General features: G+C 38.4%; 1 protein-coding gene across 1 annotated transcript in view; it reads left to right on the forward strand.

Moving 5' to 3' along the window:
- The window catches only part of CNTNAP2 (contactin associated protein 2), a 1656810-nt gene that overhangs the window by 343510 nt on the left and 1286018 nt on the right, over positions 1–27282 (forward strand). The window contains exon 5 of the mRNA XM_052638430.1: positions 22696–22899. Within this exon, the coding sequence (XP_052494390.1) occupies positions 22696–22899 (204 nt within the window). The remainder of the gene's footprint in view (positions 1–22695; positions 22900–27282) is intronic.

The following is a 27282-nucleotide window of genomic DNA, read 5'->3' on the forward strand; positions in this document are numbered from 1 at the left end:
AAGTATTTTATTCTTTTTGTTGCAATGGTGAATGGAATTGTTTCCCTAATTTCTTTTTCTACTTTCTCATTATTAGTGTATAGGAATGCAAGGGATTTCTGTGTGTTGATTTTATATCCTGCAACTTTACTATATTCATTGATGAGCTCTAGTAATTTTCTGGTGGAGTCTTTAGGGTTTTCCATGTAGAGGATCATGTCATCTGCAAACAGTGAGAGTTTTACTTCTTCTTTTCCAATTTGGATTCCTTTTATTTCTTTTTCTGCTCTGATTGCTGTGGCCAAAACTTTCAGAACTATGTTGAATAGTAGCAGTGAAAGTGGGCACCCTTGACTTATTCCTGACTTTAGGGGAAATGCTTTCAATTTTTCACCATTGAGGATAATGTTTGCTGTGGGGTTTGTCATATATAGCTTTATTATGTTGAGGTATGTTCCTTGTATTCCTGCTTTCTGGAGAGTTTTTATCATAAATGGATGTTGAATTTTGTCAAAGGCTTTCTCTGCATCTATTGAGATAATCATATGGCTTTTATTTTTCAATTTGTTAATGTGGTGAATTACATTGATTGATTTGCAGATATTGAAGAATCTTTGCATCCCTGGGATAAAGCCCACTTGCTCATGGTGTATGATCTTTTTAATGTGTTGCTGGATTCTGATTGCTAGAATTTTGTTGAGGATTTTTGCATCTATGTTCATCAGTGATATTGGCCTGTAGTTTTCTTTTTTTGTGGCATCTTTGTCAGGTTTTGGTATTAGGGTGATGGTGGCCTCATAGAATGAGTTTGGAATTTTACCTTCCTCTGCAATTTTCTGGAAGAGTTTGAGTAGGATCGGTGTTAGCTTGTCTCTAAATTTTTGGTAGAATTCAGCTGTGAAGCCGTCTGGACCTGGGCTTTTGTTTGCTGGAAGATTTCTGATTACAGTTTCAATTTCCGTGCTTGTGATGGGTCTGTTAAGATTTTCTGTTTCTTCCTGGTTCAGTTTTGGAAAGCTGTACTTTTCTAAAAATTTGTCCATTTCTTCCAAGTTGTCCATTTTATTGGCATATAATTGCTGATAGTAGTCTCTTATGATCTTTTGTATTTCTGTGTTGTCTGTTGTGATCTCTCCATTTTCATTTCTAATTTTATTGATCTGATTTTTCTCCCTTTGTTTCTTGATGAGTCTGGCTAATGGTTTGTCAATTTTATTTATCCTCTCAAAGAACCAGCTTTTGGCTTTGTTGATTTTTGCTATGGTCTCTTTTGTTTCTTTTGCATTTATTTCTGCCCTAATTTTTAAGATTTCTTTCCTTCTACTAACCCTGGGGTTCTCTATTTCTTCCTGTTCTGGTTGCTTTAGGTGTAGAGTTAGGTTTTTTATTTGACTTTTTCTTGTTTCTTGAGGTATCCCTGTATTGCTATGAACTTTCCCTTTAGAACTGTTTTTACAGTGTCCTACAGGTTTTGGGTTGTTGTGTTTTCATTTTCATTCGTTTCTATTCATATTTTGATTTCTTTTTTGATTTCTTCTGTGACTGTTGGTTATTCAGAAGTGTGTTGTTCAGCCTCCATATGTTGGAATTTTTAATAGTTTTTCTCCTGTAATTGAGATCTAATCTTAATGCATTATGGTCAGAAAAGATGCTTGGAATGATTTCAATTTTTTTTTAATTTACCAAGGCTACATTTATGGCCCAGGATGTGATCTATCCTGGAGAAGGTTCCGTGTGCACTTGAGAAAAAGTTGAAATTCATTGTTTGGGGGTGAAATGTCCTATAGATATCAATTAGCACTAACTGGTCTGTTGTATCATTTAAAGTTTGTGTTTCTTTGTTAATTTTCTGTTTAGCTGATCTATCCATAGGTGTGAGTAGGGTATTAAAGTCTCCCACTATTATTGTGTTATTGTTAATTTCCCCTTTCATACTTGTTAGCATTTGCCTTACATATTGCGGTGCTCCTGTGTTGAGTGCATATATATTTATAATTGTTTTATCTTCTTCTTGGATTGATCCTTTGATTATTATGTAGTGTCCTTCTTTGTCTCTTTTCACAGCCTTTGTTTTAAAGTCTATTGTATCTGATATGAGTGTTGCTACTCCTGCTTTCTTTTGGTCTCTATTTGTGTGGAATATCTTTTTCCAGCCCTTCACTTTCAGTCTGTATGTGTCCCTTGTTTTGAGGTGAGTCTCTTGTAGACAACATATATAGGGGTCTTGTTTTTGTATCCATTCACCCAGTCTTTGTCTTTTGGTTGGGCCATTCAACCCATTTACGTTTAAGGTAATTATTGATAAGTATGATCCTGGGGTTTCTTTGGAAGGAATATGCTAAAGCTGAAACTCCAGTACTTTGGCCACCTCAAGCGACGAGTTGACTCATTGGAAAAGACTTTGATGCTGGGAGGGATTGAGGGCAGGAGGAGAAGGGGACGACAGAGGATGAGATGGCTGGATGGCACCACTGACTCGATGGACATGAGTCTGAGTGAACTCCGGGAGTTGGTGATGGACAGGAAGGCCTGGCGCGCTGTGATTCATGGGGTCGCAAAGAGTCGGACACGACTGAGCGACTGAACTGAACTGATGATCCCGTTGCCATTATACTTTATTGTTTTGGATTCTGGTTTGTTCACCCTTTTTGTGTTTCCTGTCTAGAGAATATCCTTTAGCATTTGTTGGAAAGCTGGTTTGGTGGTGCTGAATTCCCTCAGCTTTTGCTTGTCTGTAAAACTTTTGATTTCTCCTTCATATCTGAATGAGACCCTTGCTGGGTACAGTAATCTGGGCTATAGGTTATTTTCTTTCACCACTTTAGGTATGTCTTGCCATTCACACCTGGCCTGAAGAGTTTCTATTGAAAGATCAGCTGTTATCCTTATGGGAATCCCCTTGTGTGTTATTTGTTGTTTTTCCCTTGCTGCTTTTAATATTTGTTCTTTGTCTTTGATCTTTGTTAATTTGATTAATATGTGTCTTGGGGTGTTTCGCCTTGGGTTTATCCTGTTTTGGACTCTCTGGGTTTCTAGGACTTGGGTGATTATTTCCTTCCCCATTTTAGGGAAGTTTTCAATTATTATCTCCTCAAGTATTTTCTCATGGTCTTTCTTTTTGTCTTCTTCTCCTGGGACTCCTATGATTTGAATGTTGGGGTGTTTAACATTGTCCTGGAGGTCTCTGAGATTGTCCTCATTTCTTTTAATTCGTTTTTCTTTTTTCCTCTCTGATTCATTTATTTCTACCCTTCTATCTTCTACTTCACTAATCCTATCTTCTGCCTCCATTATTCTACTATTTGTTGCCTCCAGAGTGTTTCTGATCTCATTTATTGCATTATTCATTATATATTGACTCTTTTTTATTTCTTCTAGGTCCTTGTTAAACCTTTCTTGCATCTTCTCAATCCTTGTCTACAGGCTATTTAACTGTGATTCCATTTTTATTTCAAAATTTTGGATTATTTTCACTATCATTATTCGGAATTCTTTATCAGGTAGATTCCCTATCTCTTCCTCTTTTGTTTGGTTTGGTGGGCATTTATCCTGTTCCTTTACCTGCTGGGTATTCCTCTGTCTCTTCATCTTGGTTATATTGCTGTGTTTGGGGTGGCCTTTCTGTATTCTGGCAGTTTGTGGAGTTTTCTTTATTGTGGAGTTTCCTCGCTGTGGGGTTGTATCAGTGACTTGTCAAGGTTTCTTGGTTAGGGAGGCTTGTGTTGGTGTTCTGGTGGGTTGGGCTGGATTTCTTCTCTCTGGAGTGCAATGAAGTGCCCAGTAATGAGTTATAAGATGTCAGTGGGTTTGGAGTGACTTTGGGCAGCCTGTATATTGAAACTCAGGGGTATGTTCCTGTGTTCCTGGAGAATTTGTGTGGTATGTCTTGCTCTGGAACTTGTTGGCCCTTGGGTGGTGCTTGGATTCAGTGTAGGTATGGAGGCATTTGATGAGCTCCTATCGATTAATGTTCCCTGGAGTCAGGAGTTCTCTGATGTTGTCAGAATTTGGACTTAAGCCTCCTGCTTCTGGTTTTCAGTCTTATTTTTACAGTAGTCTCAAGACTTCTCCTTCTATACAGCACCGTTGATAAAACATCTAGGTTAAAGATGAAAAGTTTCTCCACAGTGAGGGACACCCAGAGACGTTCACAGAGTTACATGGAGAAGAGAAGAGGGAGGAGGGAGTTAGAGGTGACCCGAATGAGATGAGGTGGGATCAAAAGAGGAGAGCGCAAGCTAGCCAGTAATCATCTGGACTGCTCAGAGATGTTCACGGAGTTATACAGAGTAAAGAAGAGGGAGGAAGGAGACAGAGGTGGCCAGGAGGATAAAGGGGGAATCAAAAGGAGAGAGACAGATCCAGCCAGTAACCAGTTCCCTAAGTGTTCTCCACCGTCTGGAACACACAGAGATTCACAGAGTTGGGTAGAGAAGAGCAGGGGGAGGGAGGAGACAGAGGCGACCTGGTGGAGAAAAAGGAGAGTCCAAAGGAGGAGAGAGCAGTCAAGCCAGTAATCTCGCTCTCAAGTAAAATTGGGTACTGAAGAATGGGTTTTTGAAGGTACAAAATTGATAACAAATACCAAAAAGCAAAGATTACAAATCTAGAGTAGAGGTTGGATTTTCAAAAATACAATATTAAAGAAAAGAAGAAGAAGAAAAAAGTCACAAGAATTATTAAACATATATATATATATATGAAGTTTGCTTTAAAAATAGGGTCTTTTTTTTGAAAAGTAATAGTAGGTTATAAAAATGAAAATTAAAGGACTAATAGAGGACTTAAAATTTTTAAAAAGTTAAAAAAAAAGAAAAAGAAAAGAAAAAAAATGAATGATCATAAAAATAAAAATAGTAAAGATATATCTAGGACTTTCTCTGGTGGTGTTGTGGGCAGTGTGGGGTCAGTTCATTTTCAGATAGTTCCTTGGTCCAGCTTATATTTCTCAAGATCTACAGGCCCCTTCCTATGTAGTCGGTACTAACGACAGGGTTTTAATCTATTGCACCTGTCGCTTCCAAGGCGGTTCCCTCTGTTTTGGCTTCTTCTGTTTGCTGGTCTCTTCAGTGTCTGATTTCCGCCCTGACATAAGGGGAACAGTCGTGGACACTTTTTTTAGGCTCACTTGTTCAGTCGCGCTGTGGGGTGGGAGGGACACTGCAAACAAATAACACTGGCGAGTGCTCACAGTGTCTCAGCCACGCTGGGCCTGCCCCCGGTCACGGTGCACACCACTCAGGCTCTAGGTTGCTCCACCAGGAACCGTCTGAGGCCGGCCTGGGCTGCATGCACCTCCCAGGTCTAAGCCGCTCAGGCTCAGGCACTCGGGTAGTCCTCAGAGGCGCAGATTCGGTTGGGCCTGCTTTTTGTGCCCTTCCCAGGTTAAAGTAGCTCAGGTGTTTGGCGAGCGCGGTCACTGCAACTTATGACCTCTCCCGTCCCTGTTGCTCACTTTTCTGGGTGTACAACTGGTGCACCTTCTCAGGCGTATGATGACTCTCCAGAACCCCAAGAAGTCTTAGTTAGCAAAGAAGCCTGCTTGCAGTTTGGTAGATAATGTCTCTCTGGGGCTGCAATTGCCCCTCTCCGGCCCTTCCAGCTCTGGCTGCCTGTCAACAGAGGGGGATGGTCGGCAGCTGGCTAATTCTGTTCCATCCTTTGTTCTGTGCGCGGTCCTGCCTGTGTCTTATGTTAGAGCTTTTTGCGTAGTAGCTATCCCACAGTCTGCTTTGCTAGCCCAAGTTAGTTCCCTCTGGTTGCCCTTGGGGCATTTGGGCCCAATCCTTAAAAAGCAATGCAGCCCGCGCCTCCCTGCCCAGCCCCTGCTTGCTAGTGGTGGCGGATGCAGGCATCTGCGCTGCTTTTCCGCTGGGGGAGTTACCACTGGGCTCGTAATCTGTGGGTTTTAATTATTTATTTATTTTCCCTCCCTGTTATGTTGCCCTCTGTGCTTCCAAGGCTCGCCACAGAATCGGCAGTGAGAGTATTTCCTGGTGTTTGGAAACTTCTCCCTTTTTAAGACTCCCTTCCCGGGACGGAGCTCCCTCCCTACCTCTTTTGTCTCTCTTTTTTTTTTTTTTTGTCTTTTATATTTTTTTCCTACCTCTTTTTGAAGACAATGAGCTGCTTTTCTGGATGCCTGATGTCTTCTGCCTCCATTCAGAAGTTGTTTTGTGGAATTTACTCAGCGTTTAAATGTTCTTTTGATGAATTTGTGGGGGAGAAAGTGGTCTCCCTGTCCTATTCCTCCGCCATCTTCTCAAGTTTATTTATAGCCTTAAGTAAATTTAAGGTTTAGAGGGAAAATAGACTAATCTTCCCATCGAGTAGACTCAGTAAAGTCTGTATGTTTATGCTGCAGATTTCAAGAGGAGTTTTCCAGTAAGGTCAGAAAAAGTGGGTAGTAATCAAAGGCTGAATAAACAAGAAAAATTCTGGGAAATGTAAATGGCGAATGTGGTTTCGAGTCTGTGTTTCCCCAGGAATCGGAATTCTACACAATGTTTTGGGAAAAGAACTGCCTTCCACCCTCTTAGGGTTTATGGCTGCACCTGCAGATTAAACTGACATGGGACAGATGGAAAGGAGAAAAGCATATACATTTTAGGTAGCTTTTATAGGTACATGGGTGTCTTCAGAAGGCAAATGAAGACCCAAGGAAGCCATTAAAACCAAAAGCTTAACTACCTTTTTAAACAAAGAATGATACATTTTAAGGCTGTAATAAGTCAAAGGGCTTGGGCTAGAGGGCAGTTAATTGAGACAGTGATTAGGAAATATTTGGGGAAATTAATTGAAGATAAAAGGGTTTTAATTGGAAAAGGAAATGGCAACCCACTCCAGTATTCTTGCATGGAGACTCCTATGGACCAGAGGAGCCTGGTGGGCTCCATGGGGTTGCAAAGAGTCGGACATGACTGAGTGACTTAAAAGCATGGGAATTTAATCAGGTTTTTAAGTTTCCAACTCCTGCCTTGCCTTTGTCTCCCAGGCTTTTTTCATAAGAATCTTGTTAATTCTCTTCGTGGGGCAGGGAAGGTGCCTGTTTCATCATAGTTTTTAGGACTCGCTTTTTGGTAGAAAAAGGTCAATCAGAGAGTCCTGCCTGCATCTGCTCTTTCTCAAGTGCCTTCGGTTCACAATAATCAATATACAAAGAGGCATATTTTGGGGTGGCATGTTCTGAACCCCTTCAACATTAATGTATCGTGAAGAAAGCTGAGCACCAAAGAATTGATGCTTTTGAACTGTGGTGTTGGAGAAGACTCTTGAGAGTCCTTGGACTGCAAGGAGATCCAACCAGTCCATTCTGAAGGAGATCATCCCTGGGATTTCTTTGGAAGGACTGATGCTAAAGCTGAAACTCCAGTACTTTGGCCACCTCATGAGAAGAGTTGACTCATTGGAAAAGACTCTGATGCTGGGAGGGATTGGGGGCAGGAGGAGAAGGGGACAACAGAGGATGAGATGGCTGGATGGCATCACTGACTCGATGGACGTGAGTTTGAGTGAGCTCTGGAAGTTGGTGATGGACAGGGAGGCCTGGCGTGCTGCGATTGATGGGGTTGCAAAGAGGTGGGCACAACTGAGTGACTGAACTGAACTGAACTGAACACTGGATTTACTGTTTATAAAGTGTCTACTGAATTTTAATAATCAGACTTGGAAATCACGGAGTTTGGTTACAATAAGCATGCGAGGAAGGAGAGACTAGCCTTTGTTAATTGCAGGAAAGTCTCATGTGCTGAAATAAATGCACATTCAAGCAATGAGAAGTAAACAAAGGACTCCATCTGTAGAATGATACCATGTAGCATCACTCTTACTTATAAAGATATCTGTGGTTCCTTGTCATTTTCCACAGGAAAACTTAAATATTTATGGATTCTATTTTCACTGTCATATATGTGGTACTTTGAAAATATTCCTTTGTTTTCCTGTTTAAAGAAATGGTTGCAATGGAGATGCAGCCATAAAGAACAGACTTGTAGACATGGGGGCTGGGGAGATACTAGGGGGCGGGGAAGGAGAAGGGTGGGAAGAACTGAGAGTAACATGGAAACATACATTGCTTGTATGCCAAGTCATCAGTCATGTCCAGCTCTGTGTGAGTCTGTGAACTGTATGTAGCCTGCCAGGCTCCTCTGTCCATGGGATCCTCCAGGCAAGGTTATTGGAGTGGGTTGCCGTGCCCTCCTCCAGGGCATCTTCCCAACCCAGGGATTGAAACTGTGTCTCTGCACTAGCAGGTGGGTTCCTTACCACTAGCACCACCTGGGAAGCCCATATTCACACACACATATAAATATGCATATGTATGTATATGTGTGTGTGTGTGTGTGTGTGTGTGTGTGTGTTTCTTTTTTAGGTAGAGGCTTATATATCCAGTAAATCAGTAAAGAATCTCAGATTTATAGTGTTTTCTGTCCTTCCTTCCCTCCTATATTTAGTGTACTATCTGCCTATAGTTATTTGGTAATAAGAGCATTGGGCTTTCCTGGTGGCTCAGACAGCAAGGAATCTGCCTGCAATGAGGTTTGATCCCTGGGTCAGGAAGATCCCCTGGAGAAGGGAAGGACAACCCACCCAGTATTTTGTCTGGAGAATCCCATGGACAGAGGAGCCTGGTGATCTACAGTCCATAGGGATGCAGAGAGATGGTCACTGAGCGACTGACACAGCATAGAGTCTTATATCTTTGTATCATATAATACCATTAAAATTATTTTTTAAATCATTCACTCTCCATTTAGCACTGCTGCTGCTGCTGCTAAGTCACTTCAGTCGTGTCCGACTCTGTGTGACCCCATAGACGGAACCCCACCAGGCTCCCCCATCCCTGGGATTCTCCAGGCAAGAACACTGGAGTGGGTTGCCATTTCCTTCTCCAATGCATGAAAGTGAAAAGTGAAAGTGAAGTCGCTCAGTCGTGTCTGACTCTTAGCGACCCCATGGACTGCAGCCCACCAGGCTCCTCCATCCATGGGATTTTCCAGGCAAGAGAACTAGAGTGGGGTGCCATTGCCTTCTCCGCCACTTAGCACTATCCAACATCTTTTCTGCCCTTATGGCAGAAAGTGAAGCAGAACTAAAAAGCCTCTTGATGAAAGTGAAGGAGAGTGAAAAAGTTGGCTTTAAGCTCAACATTCAGAAAACAAAGATCATGGCATCTGGTCCCATCACTTCATGGGAAATAGACGGGGAAACAGTGGAAACAGTATCAGACTTTATTTTTTTGGGCTCCAAAATCACTGCAGATGGTTATTACAGCCATGAAATTAAAAGATGCTTACTCCTTGGAAGGAAAGTTATGACCAACTTAGATAGTATATTCAAAAGCAGAGACATTAGTTTGCCAACAAAGGTGCATCTAGTCAAGGCTATGGTTTTTCCAGTGGTCATGTGTGGATGTGAGAGTTGGACGGTGAACAAAGCTGAGCGCCGAAGAATTGATGCTTTTGAACTGTGGTGTTGGAGAAGACTCTTGAGAGTCCCTTGGACTGGAAGGAGATCCAACCAGTCCGTTCTAAAAGAGATCAGTCCTCGGTCTTCTTTGGAAAGACTGATGTTGAAGCTGAAACTCCAATACTTTGGCCACCTCATGTGAAAAGTTGACTCATTGGAAAAGACCCTGATGCTGAGAAGGATTGGGGACAGGAGGAGAAGGGGATGACAGAGGATGAGATGTCTGGATGGCATCACTGACTCAATGGACGTGAGTTTGAGTGAACTCCAGGAGTTGGTGATGGACAGGGAGGCCTGGTGTGCTGCAATTCCTGGGGTTGCAAAGAGTCGGACATGACTGAGCAAATGAACTGAACTGAACATCTTTTCCAAGGAATTTGCGTTTTAAGAAATAAAATTCCTTGTCGATACATGCTGAGGTCATTCACAGGTAAATTATGATACCATGGAAAATAAACTTAATTGTTCACTCTTAGTATGATCTGTTTAGTCTTATATTTTGACAGCATTCAAGTTTAAAGGGATTTGTGCATGCTAAATCTTTTCAGTCGTGTCTGACTCTGTGTGAACCTATGGACTGTAGCCCACCAGACTCTTCTATCCATGGGGTTCTCCAGGCCAGGATCCTTCTCCAGGACATCTTCCTGACCCAGAGATGACCACATCTCTTCCGTCTCCTGCATTGGCAGTTAGGTTCTTTACTGCTAGCACCGCATGGGAAGCCCATAGGAATGTGTGGCTGAAAAAAGCCTAGCTTTAGGGTACTAACTAGAAGTCTCTGCTTAATACAACCCCAGGGCAGCTGCTCAACATTTAAAAATAGAGGGTGAGGGGATTCATTACAATGCTGGATTGCTAACTTTTCTAGGAAATGGATTTTCTGAATGACCTCAGAATTGCTGCGTAGCTTCTCTTTGCCCCAGGTGGAGAGACTCTACCTCCCCCATACCCTGAATATATCCCAAATACTCCCTGTTGTTTTCGCTCTAGCAGGACCAAGTGTCTTTGATGTTAACTTAGCATCTTTTCCCTGTTCATCTTTTAATCAAGGAGAACATTGTCTCTGTTACCTGTATCTCTCTCAAAAGTCAGAAAACCGCCCACAAATCAATGGAGCTACACGAGTTTTACAAGCTAGCAGCCCCGATGTGTATGAACTGCTGTCCCCTCTGACCAGTGAAGTTCTAGTTTTAGGCGCTTCAATTATTTTAGCCTTGTTAGGACTGCTTCTCTGCACAAGTGGTGGGAGCATTGCTCATTTATGGAAATGAATGAATTCAGCCTGCTCACAGGGGCCTCAGTGGACATGTGGGTGTCACAGAGTAATGGACGACACCCATGTTCACAGTGAATCAGATCCCCTCCAATGCCCGGTTCACTGAGGTGTGTTGATGGTGGGGTCGCGGAGTACCATTTAGTATCTCATCAGACAGGACCCGACTGCTCTAACGGAGAGGAAAGAACACATTATATCACAACGTGTGTACATTCTGAGCTTTATTAATCCTATTTTATGGCTGAGATAAAAGATTCACCCAAAGGTATGTGAAATCAAACCAAAAGTAAAATGAAGCTGTGATGTCCTACATCCTATGCACAAACTCAAAACATTCTAAACATGTGTCCCATTCTCTTGCCAGGAGGTGCAAATCATCTGTTCCAATTCATTGGGCTTTCAGGAAAGTACAGAAAGTAAAATAAATAAAAATGACGTCTTTACTAGCCACCTAGTACAGATTGCTGCTTGTCCAGGAAACTTTGCAGTTGTTGGGAAAGTGTCTACTGTTTGAAAAAATACTTAGTTGACATGTTTAGATTCATGTGAATTTTTAAGATATGGAATTGAATAAGATAAAGCATTAAAATGTGTGATAGCTAAAGATGGCATCTAACGATTCCATCTAAAAATTAAGGTGGTGAAAATATGTGAATCCATATATATAACATATTTCAAAGAAGAATGTTTGACATTTGGGTTTGTTTTTAGGGATGTCTCAACTCCATTCAAATCCCTAATGCTTTTATGGTGTTGGGTTTGTCATATCTTTCGAGAAAAACATGGTTGTAAATATTGATTTGAAATCCTTCAATCACTAGAGAAGCCTTGAGTTCTTTGAAATCCTGAGTATCAACCATGCATCATCAGAAAGCTTTGCATCCCTTAATGACATAGTTATCTTCGTTGTCTGGCTTTGTCTAACCTTTATCAACATGATTGGATGGTTAGCTGCTCTCAGGGAGGCCTTTGCTCTCTCTGCTTCTGCTCCGTCTTCTAACCCACCAATTCTGCCACATCAACATAGGGGTTACCTTTCCAAGATGCTGGTCCTACACCTTCCCCTTAGGACACCATCATTGCACACTTAGACCTGTATCTTTCGTATGAAGCGGTAGACTCTTCATCTTCCAAGTTAAACCTTTACGGGCCTCATGAACCTTATATATCAAACTCAGGCAGAACTACTGAGCTCTTTAAGGAAACTGCATATGCTTTTCCCCTATCTGTCTGGATTTTTCTTAATCTTGCTACTGCTGCTCCTGCTAAGTCGCTTCAGTCGTGTCCGACTCTGTGCGACCCCAGAGACGACAGCCCACCAGGCTCCCCCGTCCCTGCGATTCTCCAGGCAAGAACACTGGAGTGGGTTGCCATTTCCTTCTCCATTTCTTAATCTTAATTTCTTTTAATAAAGGAGCTCATCTATTAGTTCTTTAATAAAACTCACCTCTGTTCCTCAATAGTCCCACTTTCTTGGTACAATAACGTGGGTGTAGAGGATATTTCAGTGAATGCTAGTTGATATCAGACATTTCCTAGTGATTTCTCAAATTCTCTTTTTTCAGATCTATGGGATAACTCTTACCAATAATCTTAAGATTTTTTTTTTTTCTTTTTTGGTTTGGCCAAATTTTTTCTATTTTTTTCTTAATTATAGTAAAAAGATTTTCTGTAGAAAATATTTTGGAATATATATTATTTGAGATATAGGAAAGCTGATAGCTCAGTTGGTAGAGAATTGGCCTGCAATGCAGGAGACCCCAGTTTGATTCCTGGGTTGGGAAGATCCGCTGAAGGATAGGCTACCCACTCTAGTATTCTTAAGCTTCCCTTGAACTCAGCTGGTCAAGAATCCACCTGCAATGCAGGAGACCTGGGTTCGATCCGTGGGTTGGGAGGATCCCCTGGAGAAGGGAAAGGCTACCCACTCCAGTATTCTTGCCTGGAGAATTCCTCCAACTGTATAAGTCCCTGGGGTTACAGAGTCAGACAAGACTGAGTGAGTTTCGCTTTCTTTTATTTCAAGGCCAACAGGGGTATCTTGAAATATGGTATTCAGTTCAGTTCAGTCACTCAGTCGTGTCCGACTCTTTGCGACCCCATGAACTGCAGTACACCAGGCCTCCCTGTCCATCACCAACTCCCAGTGATCACTCAGACTCACGTCCATTGAGTCGGTGACGCCATCCTCTAGACAGTATTTTCCTTAGCAGAAAAATAGATTGTGTATGGTAAAAACTGTAGAGCTCTTTTCAGTAAACAGTGATATTATCACAGAGAAGATGGGTCTAATTGGTTTGACTTTTCGATTTATAAAAATAAATAGGAATAGCTTCAATATGGATTTATTACAAATAGATTTTATGCTAATGTTTAATGCTGAAATCGCTTATTACCTCTGTATTATTAGATATATCAGAACTGTGACCCTGTCCTGAAGTGGATCACTCTGATTTTCTGATGTCCTCTGTGTGTGTAAATGACCATTTCTCTTAAATGCATTCAGTTTAAAGGCAAATATATATATATATATAGTATTTAAACTCATGCTATAATCAAATGTTTTAATTGCTGACTTACTGAAAATAACTCCAGAATGAGTGTAATGAAAGCATTTTATGTTTTAAATTATTTATTTATATCAGAAATATGCAATTATGGTATTGACATAAGTGCCTATCATTAAATCACATATGAGTCCGTACTCTCAGAGAACAGACTGCATTGCACCAGGTATGGTTTTGAAGGAAGGTGGGAACAGAGGAATTCCACTTTTGTGTGTTGTCTCAAATATCAGTCATGTTTGAATAATCTAAGTGTTTATCAGGATTTCCCTGGCAGTTCAGTGGTTTAGACAAGATGTTGTGCTTCTAGTGCAGGGGTCATGGGTTCAACCCCCAGTCAGGGAACTAAGATCCCACATTCCCTGTGGTGTAGCCAAACAGTAAATAAGTTAAAAAAAATAAAAAGTGAGAAGTGTTTATCGTGTTAAGAAATACAAAGTAGAAGAATCCATCCAGAGGCTGTACCTTAGAAAAGCTTAAAGTCCACAGAGGATATCAGATCCGTAAAGAGATCATTTCAGTATGAGAAGTGGTATGATAAAATATCTAAGGGTGATGTGTGTGTGTTCAGTCATGTCTGACTCTTTGTGACCCCATGGACCATAGTCCACGAGGCTCCTCTGTCTGTGGGATTTTCCAGCTGAGAATAGTGGTGTGGGTTGCTATTTCCCACTCTAGGGGATATTCCTGACTCAGGGATCGAATCTGCATCTCCTGCATTGGCAGGCAGGTTCTTTACCACTGAGCCATCTGGGAAACCTCTGTAGATGAGGGCTGTTGACACAAGGGAATTTGTCTAGTAGGTAATCTTTATCTGAAGCTTAGAAGATGCTTAAACAATAATAAGCATAAACTTAGTTTGTTTTTTTTTTTAATAGCTCTTCACTGAAGGAAGTGAACTTAGCATGAGGAAAGGAAAATTAAATGAGGTGAAATTAGCAAAGGATCCAGGAGGTTTACGAGGAGAAAGGTGGTGCTAAAATAGAAGAGTGTCGGGAACGCAGCTCTATCCCTGAGGGTCTTGCAGGCCACACTGAAGAGGTTTCTAGTAGAAGAGTTTATTTCAGAAGATCTTTTTGGCTTCTGTATGGGGGATAGAGTGAAGGGTAATAAAACTGGAGGGTGGGAGTTGCTCACTCACGAGGTTAATGCAAGGGACTGTGTGTGAGGTGGTGGGAACCTGGTGGCAGTGCATATAAAAAGTCAGCTATGTGTTTGAAAAACATGGATGTGCTAAATTTCATTAGATTAGGAACTAACAGAATGTAGGTCCCCAAGACAGGGAGGAGCTAAAGAAAGGCCCAGAGCTCTGTCTTCAGTACTGTATAATGGATATAAGGCCTGGAGGAAGAATTACGTGTTGAGCAAGTAGGGTTAGACATGCCTGTGGAAAGGCCATGTGGATATCAGAGTCCACATGTTATGGATAAATGATATCAGACACCTCTGATGTGATTGTTGTTGCTCTGTCACGAGCTATCAAGCACTTAAGGGCAAAACAACACATTTTAAAGAGAAATATTGCACAAAATGTGAGATGCTGACCTTCCTGAAAGAGCCTTTATGGTTTTTATTTTGTTTTATTTTTCCCCAAGTAGAAGTGATTTTTTTGAAGTCTATCTCTAGATTATTTTCCAAAGGATTTGAAGAAGGCTTGTTTGCTCCTGTTACTCTAAATTAGCTGTTATTGACCTTTTGAAATCTATTAACTATTTATTTATATTTAAACCACAGATATATTGAATGAAAAGGGCAGCAGGTTAGAAAAAGGAGATTAATCAAGTAGAAACAGTCTGCATATGTGATGAGATGGACAAGGTTCTATCCCAGTTAATGTCTATCAATTAGATAACACCAAGTCAAAAATAATGGCATGAATTTTTTCCTTTGCCACAAAAATGTAGCATAAAATCACCATTTTTTTCTCTTACAGTCAAAACCTTGGCTATATTAGTAGCTGTGGCACCACAGTGAATTAGAGTGATTCTTGAAATTTCTTCCATTCTTATGATTCAAATTGTTAAAGAAAATGTTTAAAATAATAGTGTTTATTACACTTTAATGCACTGAATATAAATGGCAGTATGCAATCATTCAACAAATACTTAATGAATATAGACTAAGACACTGTTCTAAGTACTGAGCTTTTTTTTTGTTGTTATTCAGTTGCCAAGTCATATCTGATTCTTTGCAACCCCATGGACTACAGCATGCCAGGCTTCCCTGTCCTTCACTGTCTCCCAGAGTTTGCTCAAACTCGTGTCCATTGAGTTGGTGATGCTGCCCAACCATCTCATCCTCTGTTACCGCCATTCTCCTCCTACACTTAAATCTTTCCCAGCATCAGTATCTTTTCCCAGAATTGAGCGTTTCCAAATAATGTTAGGTAGAAATAAATGCTATGAAGAAGAAGGATGGTGAGTGAATATAGAGATGAAGATGATGATGTGGTATTTTGCAAAGAAAGGTCAACCTATCTAGAATATTGACTACTGACTTTAAAAAGAATATGTAGATTTGCATCTATCTAAAAGCTGGCAAAACTAAGCAAATTCCACCTTTTAGTGTTTTCAACTTTAGTTTCAGAGATGTATTTCAAACTCTTGAATGTGACTTGGGTATTTATTTATATACATTACATAATGTTAGATTTCATAGTAACTCATTAACATGCATCTCTACTGATATCTTTAAGCAGTTAAAGTGCTTTAATTAAGCATTTTGGAAATTGAAAGTAAGGAAATAATTATTCCAGTGCTCAGGAATCTCACTGCAAGAATGTTCATTATAGAAATGTTTGGATTTGTAGAAAACCAGAGATAACTTAGATGTACAAAAAGTATTTTGCTATCTATGTGGTGTGATTGTAACTAATTTAAATTGACTTATTTTTGTATTTTATATGACATAAATTTTTACAGTGAGTACATATTAATTTTATGGTAATGAAACAAAAATTACTTTAAAATATTAAGCCCCATGCATTAGCACATAAATAAATATTAACAAACACTTCAACGTATTTAAGTAGTAATCAGTAATCACTTAAATACATATTAGCAATTATTATTATGCCCTTTAAAAATCGCTGTTTATGCAAAACATTTGATTAACATGAAAAAAGCTTCAAAATCATTGCAAATCTTTATGAAATAGATAACTAGGTAATGGTTTATGAGTTTTTTTTTCATTGAATAATTTATTTGTTTTGTGGAAGAATAGATCATATAGATGATGACAACTATATTTATTTGTAGAAATTGTATCGTGTATAAAGTAAAAAAAGAAATACCTGCAAGCTTCTCAGAGCCATTCGGCAGTGAAAGAAATGGCAGTTACTTGGGAAAATGGCTGATTGTAGGTCTGGGGTGGAAGAAAATGCAAGATGAGCTTAGGGCATCATATAGTGGCCGAAAGAGAGGAGAGAAAGGAGAAAGCAAGAGGCTGGGGAGGAGGAAGAGGTGGGGAGGGGAAGAGAAGGGGGAGGGAGGGGGCTGAGGCGTAAGAAGAAGAGAAGGAGGGGAAAGGGCAGGAGAAGGCCACAGGGGCCAATCCTGATACACAGACAAAGGAGCCAACCTCAAAGAGTTCCCAATGGCTAAAAATATGGGACCATTTAAGCAAGTATTGAATTAAAGTAAAAGAAGACATAAACACTCACAGTCCCATAATTATATAAATACATGTTTGAATGAATGAATTATTTTTGTCAATTGCTAAAAAGTCATGTCTGACTTTTTCTGACCCCAAGGACTGCAGCATACCAGGCTTCCCTGTCCTTCACTATCTTCTGGAGTTTGCTTAAACTCGTTTCCATTGAGTCAGTGATGCCATCCAACCATCTCATCCTCTGTCAACCTCTTCTCCTCTTGCCCTGAATTTTTCCCAGCATCAGGGTCTTTCCTAGTGAGACAGCTCTTTACATCAGGTGGCCAAAGTGTTGGAATGAATGAATAAATATAAGAAATCTTCCTTACAGAAGAATTCTAAGTAATATATGTAGATAAACTCCTCGCTCCACGAGGTGGAACTTAATTCTCCTCACCTGAAACGTAGGCTGGACTTGGTGATTTGCTTCCACAGAATGAAGTATGGAAAGGGGAAAATAGTCACTTTACAGTCAAGAAGCAAGGGAGACATCACCTTGATCAATATCACTTCTGGCAAGTCATGTTGCCATTGTGCCTCGCCAGATAGGGAGTGATGAAGACACACCAACTCTGGGCTTTTTTCCCCAAACAGTACCAATCTTGTCCTAAGAAAACTACAGACCACCCCTGACTGAGAAGGATTCTGCAAAATATAACCTGATCAGTACTCTTCTAAAGTGTCAAAGTTGTGAAAGACAAAGAACGACTGAGGAAACTTCACAGATTGGAGGAGTTTCTGGAAACTAAGTAATGTGAGAGCTGGACCGTAAAGAAGTATGAGTACCAAAGAACTGATGTTCTCAAATTGTGGTGCTGAGAAGATTCTTGAGTCCCTTGGACAGCAAGGAGGTCAAACCAGTCAACCGAAAGGACAGCAACCCTGAATATTCACTGGAAGGACTGATGCTGAAGCTGAAGCTCCAATATGTTGGCCACCTGATGTGAAGAGACAACTCATTGGAAAAGACCCTGATGCTGGGAAAGATTGAAGGCATTAGGAGAAGGGGGCAGCAGAGGATGAGTTGGTTGGATGGCATCACCAACTCAATGGACATGAGTTTGAGCAAACTCCAGGAGATAGGAAGGACAGGAAAGCCTGGTGTGCTGTAGTCCATGGAGTTGCAAAGAGTCAAACACTACTTTTGATGATAACAAAAATGAAATGTGAGATCCTGGACTGGCTTTTGGAATAGGAAAAGCAAGCAAACAAATTTGTGACAACTGGTGAAATCCAAATATAGTGCATATTTCAGTGAATAATGAAATACCTAACTTATGTCTTGGGGCTTTCCTAGTGGCTGAGTCAGAAAGAATCCGCCTGTGATGCAGGAGGTGTGAGTTTGATCCCTGGGTCAGGAAGATCCCCTAGAAAAGGAAATGGCAACCCACTCCAGTATTCTTGTCTGGGAAATCTCATGAACAGAGGAGCCTGGTAGGCTGCAGTCCATGGAGTCACAAAAGTGTCAGATATGACTTAGTGACTAAATCACAACAACCAAGTGATGTCTTAGACTTCACAAATGTACTCAGCTATATAAAATGTTAATGTTAGAGAAAGTTGGGTGGAGAGTGTGTAGGAACTCACCATTGTATCTTTGCAACTTTTCTTTAAATCAAAAATTATTCTGAAATAAAAAGTGTATTAAAAAGAAAACTGTAAAGCAGATTCTCATTGAAGAAATCAGACATCCAAATGATCATATATTTTTAGCTAATTAAAATCCTGATTTGGAGGAAAACAGTGAGATTAAAAAAAAATAGTGTTCAATAACAAAGCTATATGGACTATGATCCTTCTGTGTATCTAATTGTCACCCACCAAGCTCCTCTGTCCATGGGATTTTCCAGGCAAGAATACTGGAGTTGGTTGCCATTTCCTTGTCAAAACTGCATATATACAAATTAAAATAGCCAGAAATGTAAGTGGTTATTTCATGAAAATAGAATCGTCCCTTTATTTTTTCTTATTTAAACCTTCCTATTATAAGTTTTCTATAAGGAAATATTTAAGAGAAAACAGGAAAACAGAAGTATTTCCTAAATATGTATTTATTTACTTTGTGGTACTGTATACAAATATAGTTTAATATTTTCAAATAAATAGAATAAATTATATTTCAAATTATATACATTCTTACTTTATTGTAAGTACCTTGCTGCATGAAGATCATTACAATATATTAATTTACTAAAATGTTCAGGTTTCCACATTGTAAATACATTGCCAGAAACACATTTTGAACCATAATGAAATGAAACTACATTCTCCTTGCTCTTTCCCTTCCCCACCCTCTCTAAATACACACACACACTCATGTATATGGAATAATATATAGATCATTCCATACATTAGAGAGAGAGAGAGAAAATCTAGAAAGATGCACCAACCTGTTATCCAGTTAACACTGCTGATCTCTTGTTTTGGGGATTCACTTTCTACATTCGGTGGAAATGTATTATTTAATTTCTTATTGTTTAAGAATGTTGTTTAATTTCTTTTTTAACAATAAACATATATTACATTTGCAGTAAAAATTAGCAAGGGCGCTTTTTAAAACTGTAAAATCTTTAGATGAAAAACCCTTTTCCAAAATATCTCATCTGAGTGTGTACAAACTCAGAGAAACTGAAGGGTAAGTAACAATGAAATAAAAAAAAAAAAAACAACAAAGAAAAAGCTTTCTCTACTATGATGGTTTGATGAATTGGACACACTCCAACCTCTCTGAGTTACTGTTAGAAACTAAATCATGGACGCACTCTGATTTTGCATTCACTTTTTGACTAGCCATATTGTAGTTCAGATTGCTTAAACAGCTCCACCACACGTTTAATCACTGCAGAGAAAACTATTCTAAGGAGTGAGAAGCAATCAGGGTAATAGGGGGAAAAATGTGGCTTGTCCCAGAATAAGCACAACATATTATTAGATGTCAGATGAAATTGTGATGTGTGTTGTAGGGAAAAGAACTAATCTCTGATAGATTTTTACAACATCTCAGAGTCTCTTAAAAGTGGATGGTGTACGTTTATGTATAAATTATATACCATAGATTACTTCTGGGAATTTGTAGTTTCAAACTCTGAGTTCACATCCACAGGCTAACCTTGTGCAAGCTTTTAACCCATTCCTGGAAGCACAGCTTGGATGTGGGAAGGTGAGAGACCTGGCTCAGAGAGTACTATATGTTTTTCAGCTGATCATGAGCACCTGTAAGATGAGATTTGATCCTCATGAATAACATTTCTTCATGGTTTTGTTAATATCCTAGGACTGTCTGAAGAAAAAAACTTGCTCGTCCTTCCTGTCACTTTTTTCATTTGCATAAAACTAAGGAAGAAAGGCATCAACATTTGTATAAATCACTATTCTGTGCCCAAAACTGAATGTAGATTTTGAGTTAGGAGAAAACATAGGAGGGGTGAATTCCTTCCTCTGTCTAAGCTCTGGGAACATTTACTTCCTAAGAGATGAATGGGGAATGTTTGTTGTCAATTAATATATATTGGAGGTATATAAAGTGATGACATGTCTGTTATTCAACTGTCACTGATATGAAGCTGACTGCAGAATTACTTTCTGGGATTCAGAATTTACTCCCTCCTTCTGACTTTTTTGTTTATGCACTTTGCAAGACAAAAAGTAATTTCTGCCAACTGCTGGATTATAAATTCAACCTGGGATCTGATAATCAGATTCCACTTTTTCTCTGTTTTATCTCTCATCACAGATGATAAAGATAGTGCAATTGGAATTCAGCTGTGACAGTATAGATGATTAAGCTAAAATCTAATTGGCTTTGCAGTGTTAGCAGAAGCCAAAATTTAATGTCTGCTTTTTTTCCTCCATAGTAAAATAAAGCTCTGTGATTCACAGTCTCAGAACAGAATTCCGTTGATTAAGAAAGTCTTTTTATGACTGTATAAAGTCTTATAGTAAATAATTGACTGTGAGAATTAAAACAAAGTTCCAAGTTATGTTTTTCCTTGTGAACTTTTTAGAATGCAATGATTCTCTGAACTGTCACTTAAAATCAGAAGTGTTTTTGCTAACAAGATATATCGTGTTTTTAAAATATTCAAAGTCTATTGATTTGAAGGGAAAACTTAGAGATACTTTTAAGCAATATTTGAAATAAGTGGATTTGTAACAATTCACTTTATGGCATTAGTTAAAAGCAAAACTTACGCTGGCAAATACTGCACAGAAAAAAGAGTGACTATAACCTCTGGCAGCTCTGCACCTTCACCACCATGATGTAGCTGGCTATTGTTACTGTTACCCGGATCCAGAATAGCCCCCAGGCTGATTGAAGCTAACAAGAGATCTAGGATATGTGATAAGATATTTATGTCAGGTTTTCAACTTGCTGTTAGTTTTTCTCCAGTATCTCTCTCTCTCGGGGTTCTCTGGCACAATCTTGCCCCAAACTAGAGGCAGGCTTCATCCTGGCTTATAATCCCGAGATAATTAGAGCTATTGAATGTGATTAGGTTTCCAGTGTGACTAGGTTTGACCAAGAGACACGGATTCGATCCCTGGGTTGGGAAGATCCACTGGAGGCGGAAAGGGCAACCTGTTCCACCAGCTTCTTGCCTGGAAAGGGCAAGAGGAGCCTGCCGGGCTATTGTCCATGTTGTCAGAAAGAGCTGGACACAACTGAACACACACACCATCGTCATTTTTAGAGCCAATGTGACTCGGTTTTCTACAACTTTAAAAGCTAAAAGTATTTTTATTGAAAAAGGTCTAATTAGGGTGACTAAGATTCTATTTGTACTTAAAATTTGATCTGGATTATTGCAGTTCATCACTGACCCATTCTGTGTGTTGGCAACCCATGAAGCAACAGTACGTAGTAAATAAGATCCTTTCATTTCCTATTTCTGGTGTGAATACGAAACAGTTACTATACTATTGCCCACTATCTGTTTCTTAGGGTGGGAAAAAGTTGTTCATACCTTGTGAAAGTTTATATAATTTCATGTTTTCAGTGAAACTCCTTAAGATCAAACTACAGCTACTCACAGCATAGGTAGGATTTGTGTTCTTCTGATCATATATGGGTGAGACTGTCTTTTTTCAGAGTAGTTAAGAACATGGGCAACACACTTCTCTATTGGAAAGGCAAGGAGTTAATAAGGAATTTGAAACAGCCATCCTAAGAGCAGGGATAAAGCAAGTTAAAGTTCAATTCACTATAAACTCTAGGTACTACCACAAAGTTTACTGAAAATGTAGTATAATATAAAAAATATTAGAAAATTAGTATACCACAAACTCTGCCTTCTAAGATCCTTTATTATTATGTAATAGAAAAGAAAATTTGTTAGCAAAATCTGTATTTAAAATCATGAACACTTAGCCTCGTTTAAGAAGGAAAATATTAAAGTCTCATAATATCTCAGGGATTAACATTTTTACTTTTCAGGTAAACTCCAAATTTCTAAGTCAAAATTTTGAAGCATTGATGGAACTTATGTTATTAGTATGACAGTTGAAGAAAGAGTTTTAAATTGTTAAGGGTTTTCTATCATCATTCTGTACAAGTCCTTTCCATAAAATCCACTTCAAGGCACAGAATAAAACAAAAATAGAAAGAGAAGGAGAACCCAGGACTAACGAGTTTCAAGAAAAAAAAAACAAACCCTTTTTTGTCATCTATTCAGTGCGGACACCCATTGGAAAAAGATATACTTCACACTGAAGGTCAACATACAATAACAAAACTAAAATGTTATGTATTTCTTCTTTTAGGGGCTGATGTTATCAACTTCGATGGCCATGTTGTGTTACCATATAGATTCAGAAACAAGAAGATGAAAACACTGAAAGATGTCATTGCCTTGAAATTTAAAACTTCTGAAAGTGAAGGGGTAATCTTACACGGGGAAGGACAGCAAGGGGATTATATTACTTTGGAACTCAAAAAAGCCAAGCTGGTCTTCAGTTTAAACCTAGGTATGTTCTGACTTTTGGCACCATTCCTTCCATTTATTGGTATCCCTGTTAGTTAAATGCTAATGGTCTTTAATCCTTAAAATGTAAATTATAAAAATAGTTCACATTATGTTGTTGTCAATTCATTTTTAATTCATAGTGCTTTATATATGTTTATATACATACTCATTTGTAAATATGTATTCAACACCTGTTTTATGCAGTTACGATACTAGCATTTGGCATACAGCTGGACACTGTATTATCTATTATTTTAAAACAACTAAATCAGAAAAAATGGCCTCAAATACTGATGAGTAGTATGAAATCAATTAAGCAAGCTTGATATGATAAAGGATACTGTGTAGGCAAGGGGGTAAATATTAGAATATGTAGTGAGGAAAGTCCTCTCCAAGAAGATATTCATGATGAGGTTTCAGTGATGACAAAAACAAGGCCTGAAAATATCTGGGACAAAGCAGTTGAGAAAGAATCATGAGACTAAGACCCGATCTGCCCAAGGAACAAGATGAGGAGGCTAGTATGGGTATTGATAGGATAGAAGATGAAAGTAGATGTTATTTTAAGAATGGGAAGCTGTTGGTAGACTTTAAACTATATGGCCTCATGATCTTATTTTTAGAAATGTACTGAGACTCCTGTAAGAGAAAATGCTTGCATGAACATGAGAGTCACAGCTGGACTTCTGCCTGGTGTAACTGAGATGACCACTGCTTGCAGAAGGTGGCTTTCAGGGGAGATGTAGAAAAATAGATTCACCGGGGAGATGGTTTTGGTTGTAATGTTAGTATGGTTGTAATTAATTGAGTATGGAGTAAAAAAGAAAGGGAACATATAAAGAATAACCCTAGGGTATGGCTTGAGTTCCAAATAGACATTTGTACCATTTTTAGAAATATAGAAAGCCTTATTTTCTCTTCAGTTTCTTCTAACGGAGGAGTACTAATTCCTTCCAATGGAGAAAGTCTAGAGATCTGTTGGAGAAGGCGATGGCACCACACTCCAGTACTCTTGCCTGGAAAATCCCATGGACAGAGGAGCCTGGTGGGCTGCAGTCCATGGGGTCGCTAAGAGTCGGGCACGACTGAGCGACTTCACTTTCATGCATTGGAGAAGGAAATGTTCTTGCCTGGAGAATCTCAGGGACGGAGGAGCCTGCTGGGCTGCCGTCTATGGGGTCGCACAGAGTCGGACACGACTGATGCGACTTAGCAGCAGCAGCAGCAGCAGCAGCAGCAGCAGCAGCAGCAGCAGCAGAGATCTGTTGGAACATGGTGCTTTTAGCTGCCTGATAGTTGTCAAAGTTGAGATGCTATCAGGGAGTTCCATGTTGCCAGGAGAAAGTGCTACGTGAAGCCTGAGGAAAAGAGAGTGAATAGGAGGAAATGTGAGTATACGACATCACAGAGACCAGGGAAGGAGAAGAGGCTGTCCTCTGTGGTCTTCTGTGTTGCAGTCACCTAAAATGTCACTTAAAACAGAAAAGTGAGGTCACTGGCAACATAGTAGTTACTGTTGATCTACTCTCATTAAAATAGAAAGAATAGTAGTTTTATTGTCGTCAGTTAAGAAAAGATAAAAAGGGTGCAAATGATTATTTTAAGTATAATCAACTAGAAATGAAGGAATCAGAGAAATAATATGCTGATTAGAGAATGAGATGAAACTCAAAGAAGGAGTTACTATTCTGTTTTGGGCTTTTGTTGTTTCTAAGTGGACAAGCCTAATACATGTTTGTATTTTGATAATGTAGTTAAGATTTACTTAAAACTAAAGGGAAGGTCCACAAGACAGATACTGACAATCAGAATTACAATTTATGCAAATCAATATATATCTATCCTCTTCTTGCTGGCCTAAAATTTTCAGAATTTATTCAAGAGTTGTTTGAGGGGCATCATATATTCCATATTTTTATGTTTAGTGATTTTAGGATTCTATAAAGATTTTGTAGTCTAAATTATATCAATAACTAAAATTTGCATGTTAAATGCATCCCAATGGAAAGCTATAAAATTGAAAATTAGAACACAAAGAGATCCTGCCTGCTCGATTTTCTTATCATGGCTCTAACTTCCTTAAATATGGCTTGTTTCCCATATATTGCTTTTATTACCTTGAAAATCAGTAGTATACTAAAAAAATACAACTTCAGTTAGTTCTTTTCAGTTTAGAATACTTAATATAGTGTCTACAAAGATTATTCTTCATTATAAAACTTTTCACATTCAAAATCTTATCTGATAGAAAAAATGGTTTCCATAACAAGAAAACTATCCAGTAAAGCTGATTTTAAAATTATACAAAGATATTTAAATTTTTATATTAAAATTATAAAACAAAAATGCATGCCAAAACCTGGGAAAATTCAAATAGAGAAGTTTAATGTCATTCTTGAATGAAAATTCATTCCACTCTATAATTGTACTAAGACTTTAGGAGAAAATATTAGCAAAAAATGTAAGGAAAATTCATTGAAGAAAAATTATAAATAGTCTATAAACACCAAATGCTCAATCAAGCTATCTATGAAAGAATTATACAATAAAATAATGATTCCAATTTTTTCAAGCAAGTAAATAAATTTTAAAAATGATAAAACCTATATCAGTGTCTTATGCAATAAAAAGGATTCTTGGTCCTAAAAATATTTCAAGAAAACAATTTAACAATATATCTTCAGATATTTTAATTTTCTATATATTTGGATTCAGTAATCTTAAAGAAATAATAAGAAACAGCTCTAGAATTTCTGTCCAAGGATGTATACTTTGCGGTTAGTTACAATAACAAATATTGAAAGAAAAAAGATTAACACATAGAAATATATTGGTATGTGTTTAAAATATCTGTGAATAATTTGGGGAATATTGACAGGCATTAAATTAAAACAGTAGGCAAACTAAACGTTATATCAATATTTTATATGTATATGAATTATATGATTATATTTGTATAATTTTAAAAAATGTCTGGAGGAACTAGACCACACTATTTTTAGTGGTGGAAATAAGTGATTAATGCTTTACATATTAATTCTTCATAAAATTGGATCATATCTAAAGTAATTTATTTTTTCAAACTTTTCTCTTTTTTTCTTTTAAAGTGAAACGCACAGAGTAGCCTTTAAAAGCTGCTGGGCCTTGCAAGAGTGTGATGTTACTATTCCGAAACCAGAACTGATCATATGGCCTCATACAAAAAGATCATTACCATCTCATTGAAAGCAGTTTACGTAGAGTATTATTGACAGATTTATGACAGCCATGGAAACACATCCACTCAGATATCCGCTCTGTTTTAATGCTATTTCCTTAATACAGGCACAGCTAGATACTGCTTAGTCTTCTAGTCTAAATATTTAATGTAATAAAACTGAATGCATTCTTTCACTTAAACTTTTTCTTTCTTTTCTTCCTCTCCCATCCCTATGTATGTACACAGTCATAATCACAGTCACAGGGAAACATTTGATTTCATCACCGAAAGGAAAAAAAAAATTCATATAGGAGATCCATAGAAAATGTCAGGTATAAGTGTATTAGCATCACAAGTGTGAAAAAGGAAATAATTCTTCCGTCAATTGTGTGTTTATTTTATTTCTATTATGCTATTTATTCTAAAGCAATAGTCTATTTTATAGCATTTAGTTTTGCCTGACCATAAAAAGCAATGCTTGATTAGACAAAATAGAAAATGGTATAAAATATGTAAACAGCATCCAGAGATGACTTTAATAAATATTTCAGACTCTCACAACCTTCCACTCTTATTTATAGTCCTGTTGCTATGGAGATCTTATTTCAAAACTGAACTAATGCTACATATGTAATTTTGCAGATTTTTATTTTAAAGTATAACTTGAGTAAATTTTCCATGACATTAAACATTATGTTGTGCTTAAGATTATGGTTTTAGGAATCAGAAAATATTTGTCATGTTGTGTTTTCTTGACCAATAATAATAATAACAACAACAACAACAATAAAAATTAACAGGTAACTTTTAACGAACATTCACTGTATGTCAAGAAATAAATTCTTTGCTTGTACGGATTAATTTAATTCTCACAGCAACTTTGTAAAGCAGGTACTATAATTTTTCCCTTTTCATGTATGACCAAAGAGAGGCTCAGAGAGCAGTCACCTTGGCCAGGATCATGGAGCAAGGCCAGTGATGGAACAGCATAGAATCCAGGGACTCTGGCTCCAGAGCCCACGGGGCACTGACTTCATAAGGAATATACCAAACTTCGCAGAATTCATGGCTCAGTAATTGAAAAAAAAATAAAGCTCGTGGTTTTTAAGGGAACAGAGATTTTCCCATCTTTAATAGCTGTTATATGGTTTGAACATGCAACTATTTTTAAGTATCATTCCATGC

Source organism: Budorcas taxicolor, chromosome 4 (genome assembly GCF_023091745.1).
Source record: "Budorcas taxicolor isolate Tak-1 chromosome 4, Takin1.1, whole genome shotgun sequence".
Lineage (NCBI taxonomy): Eukaryota > Metazoa > Chordata > Mammalia > Artiodactyla > Bovidae > Budorcas > Budorcas taxicolor.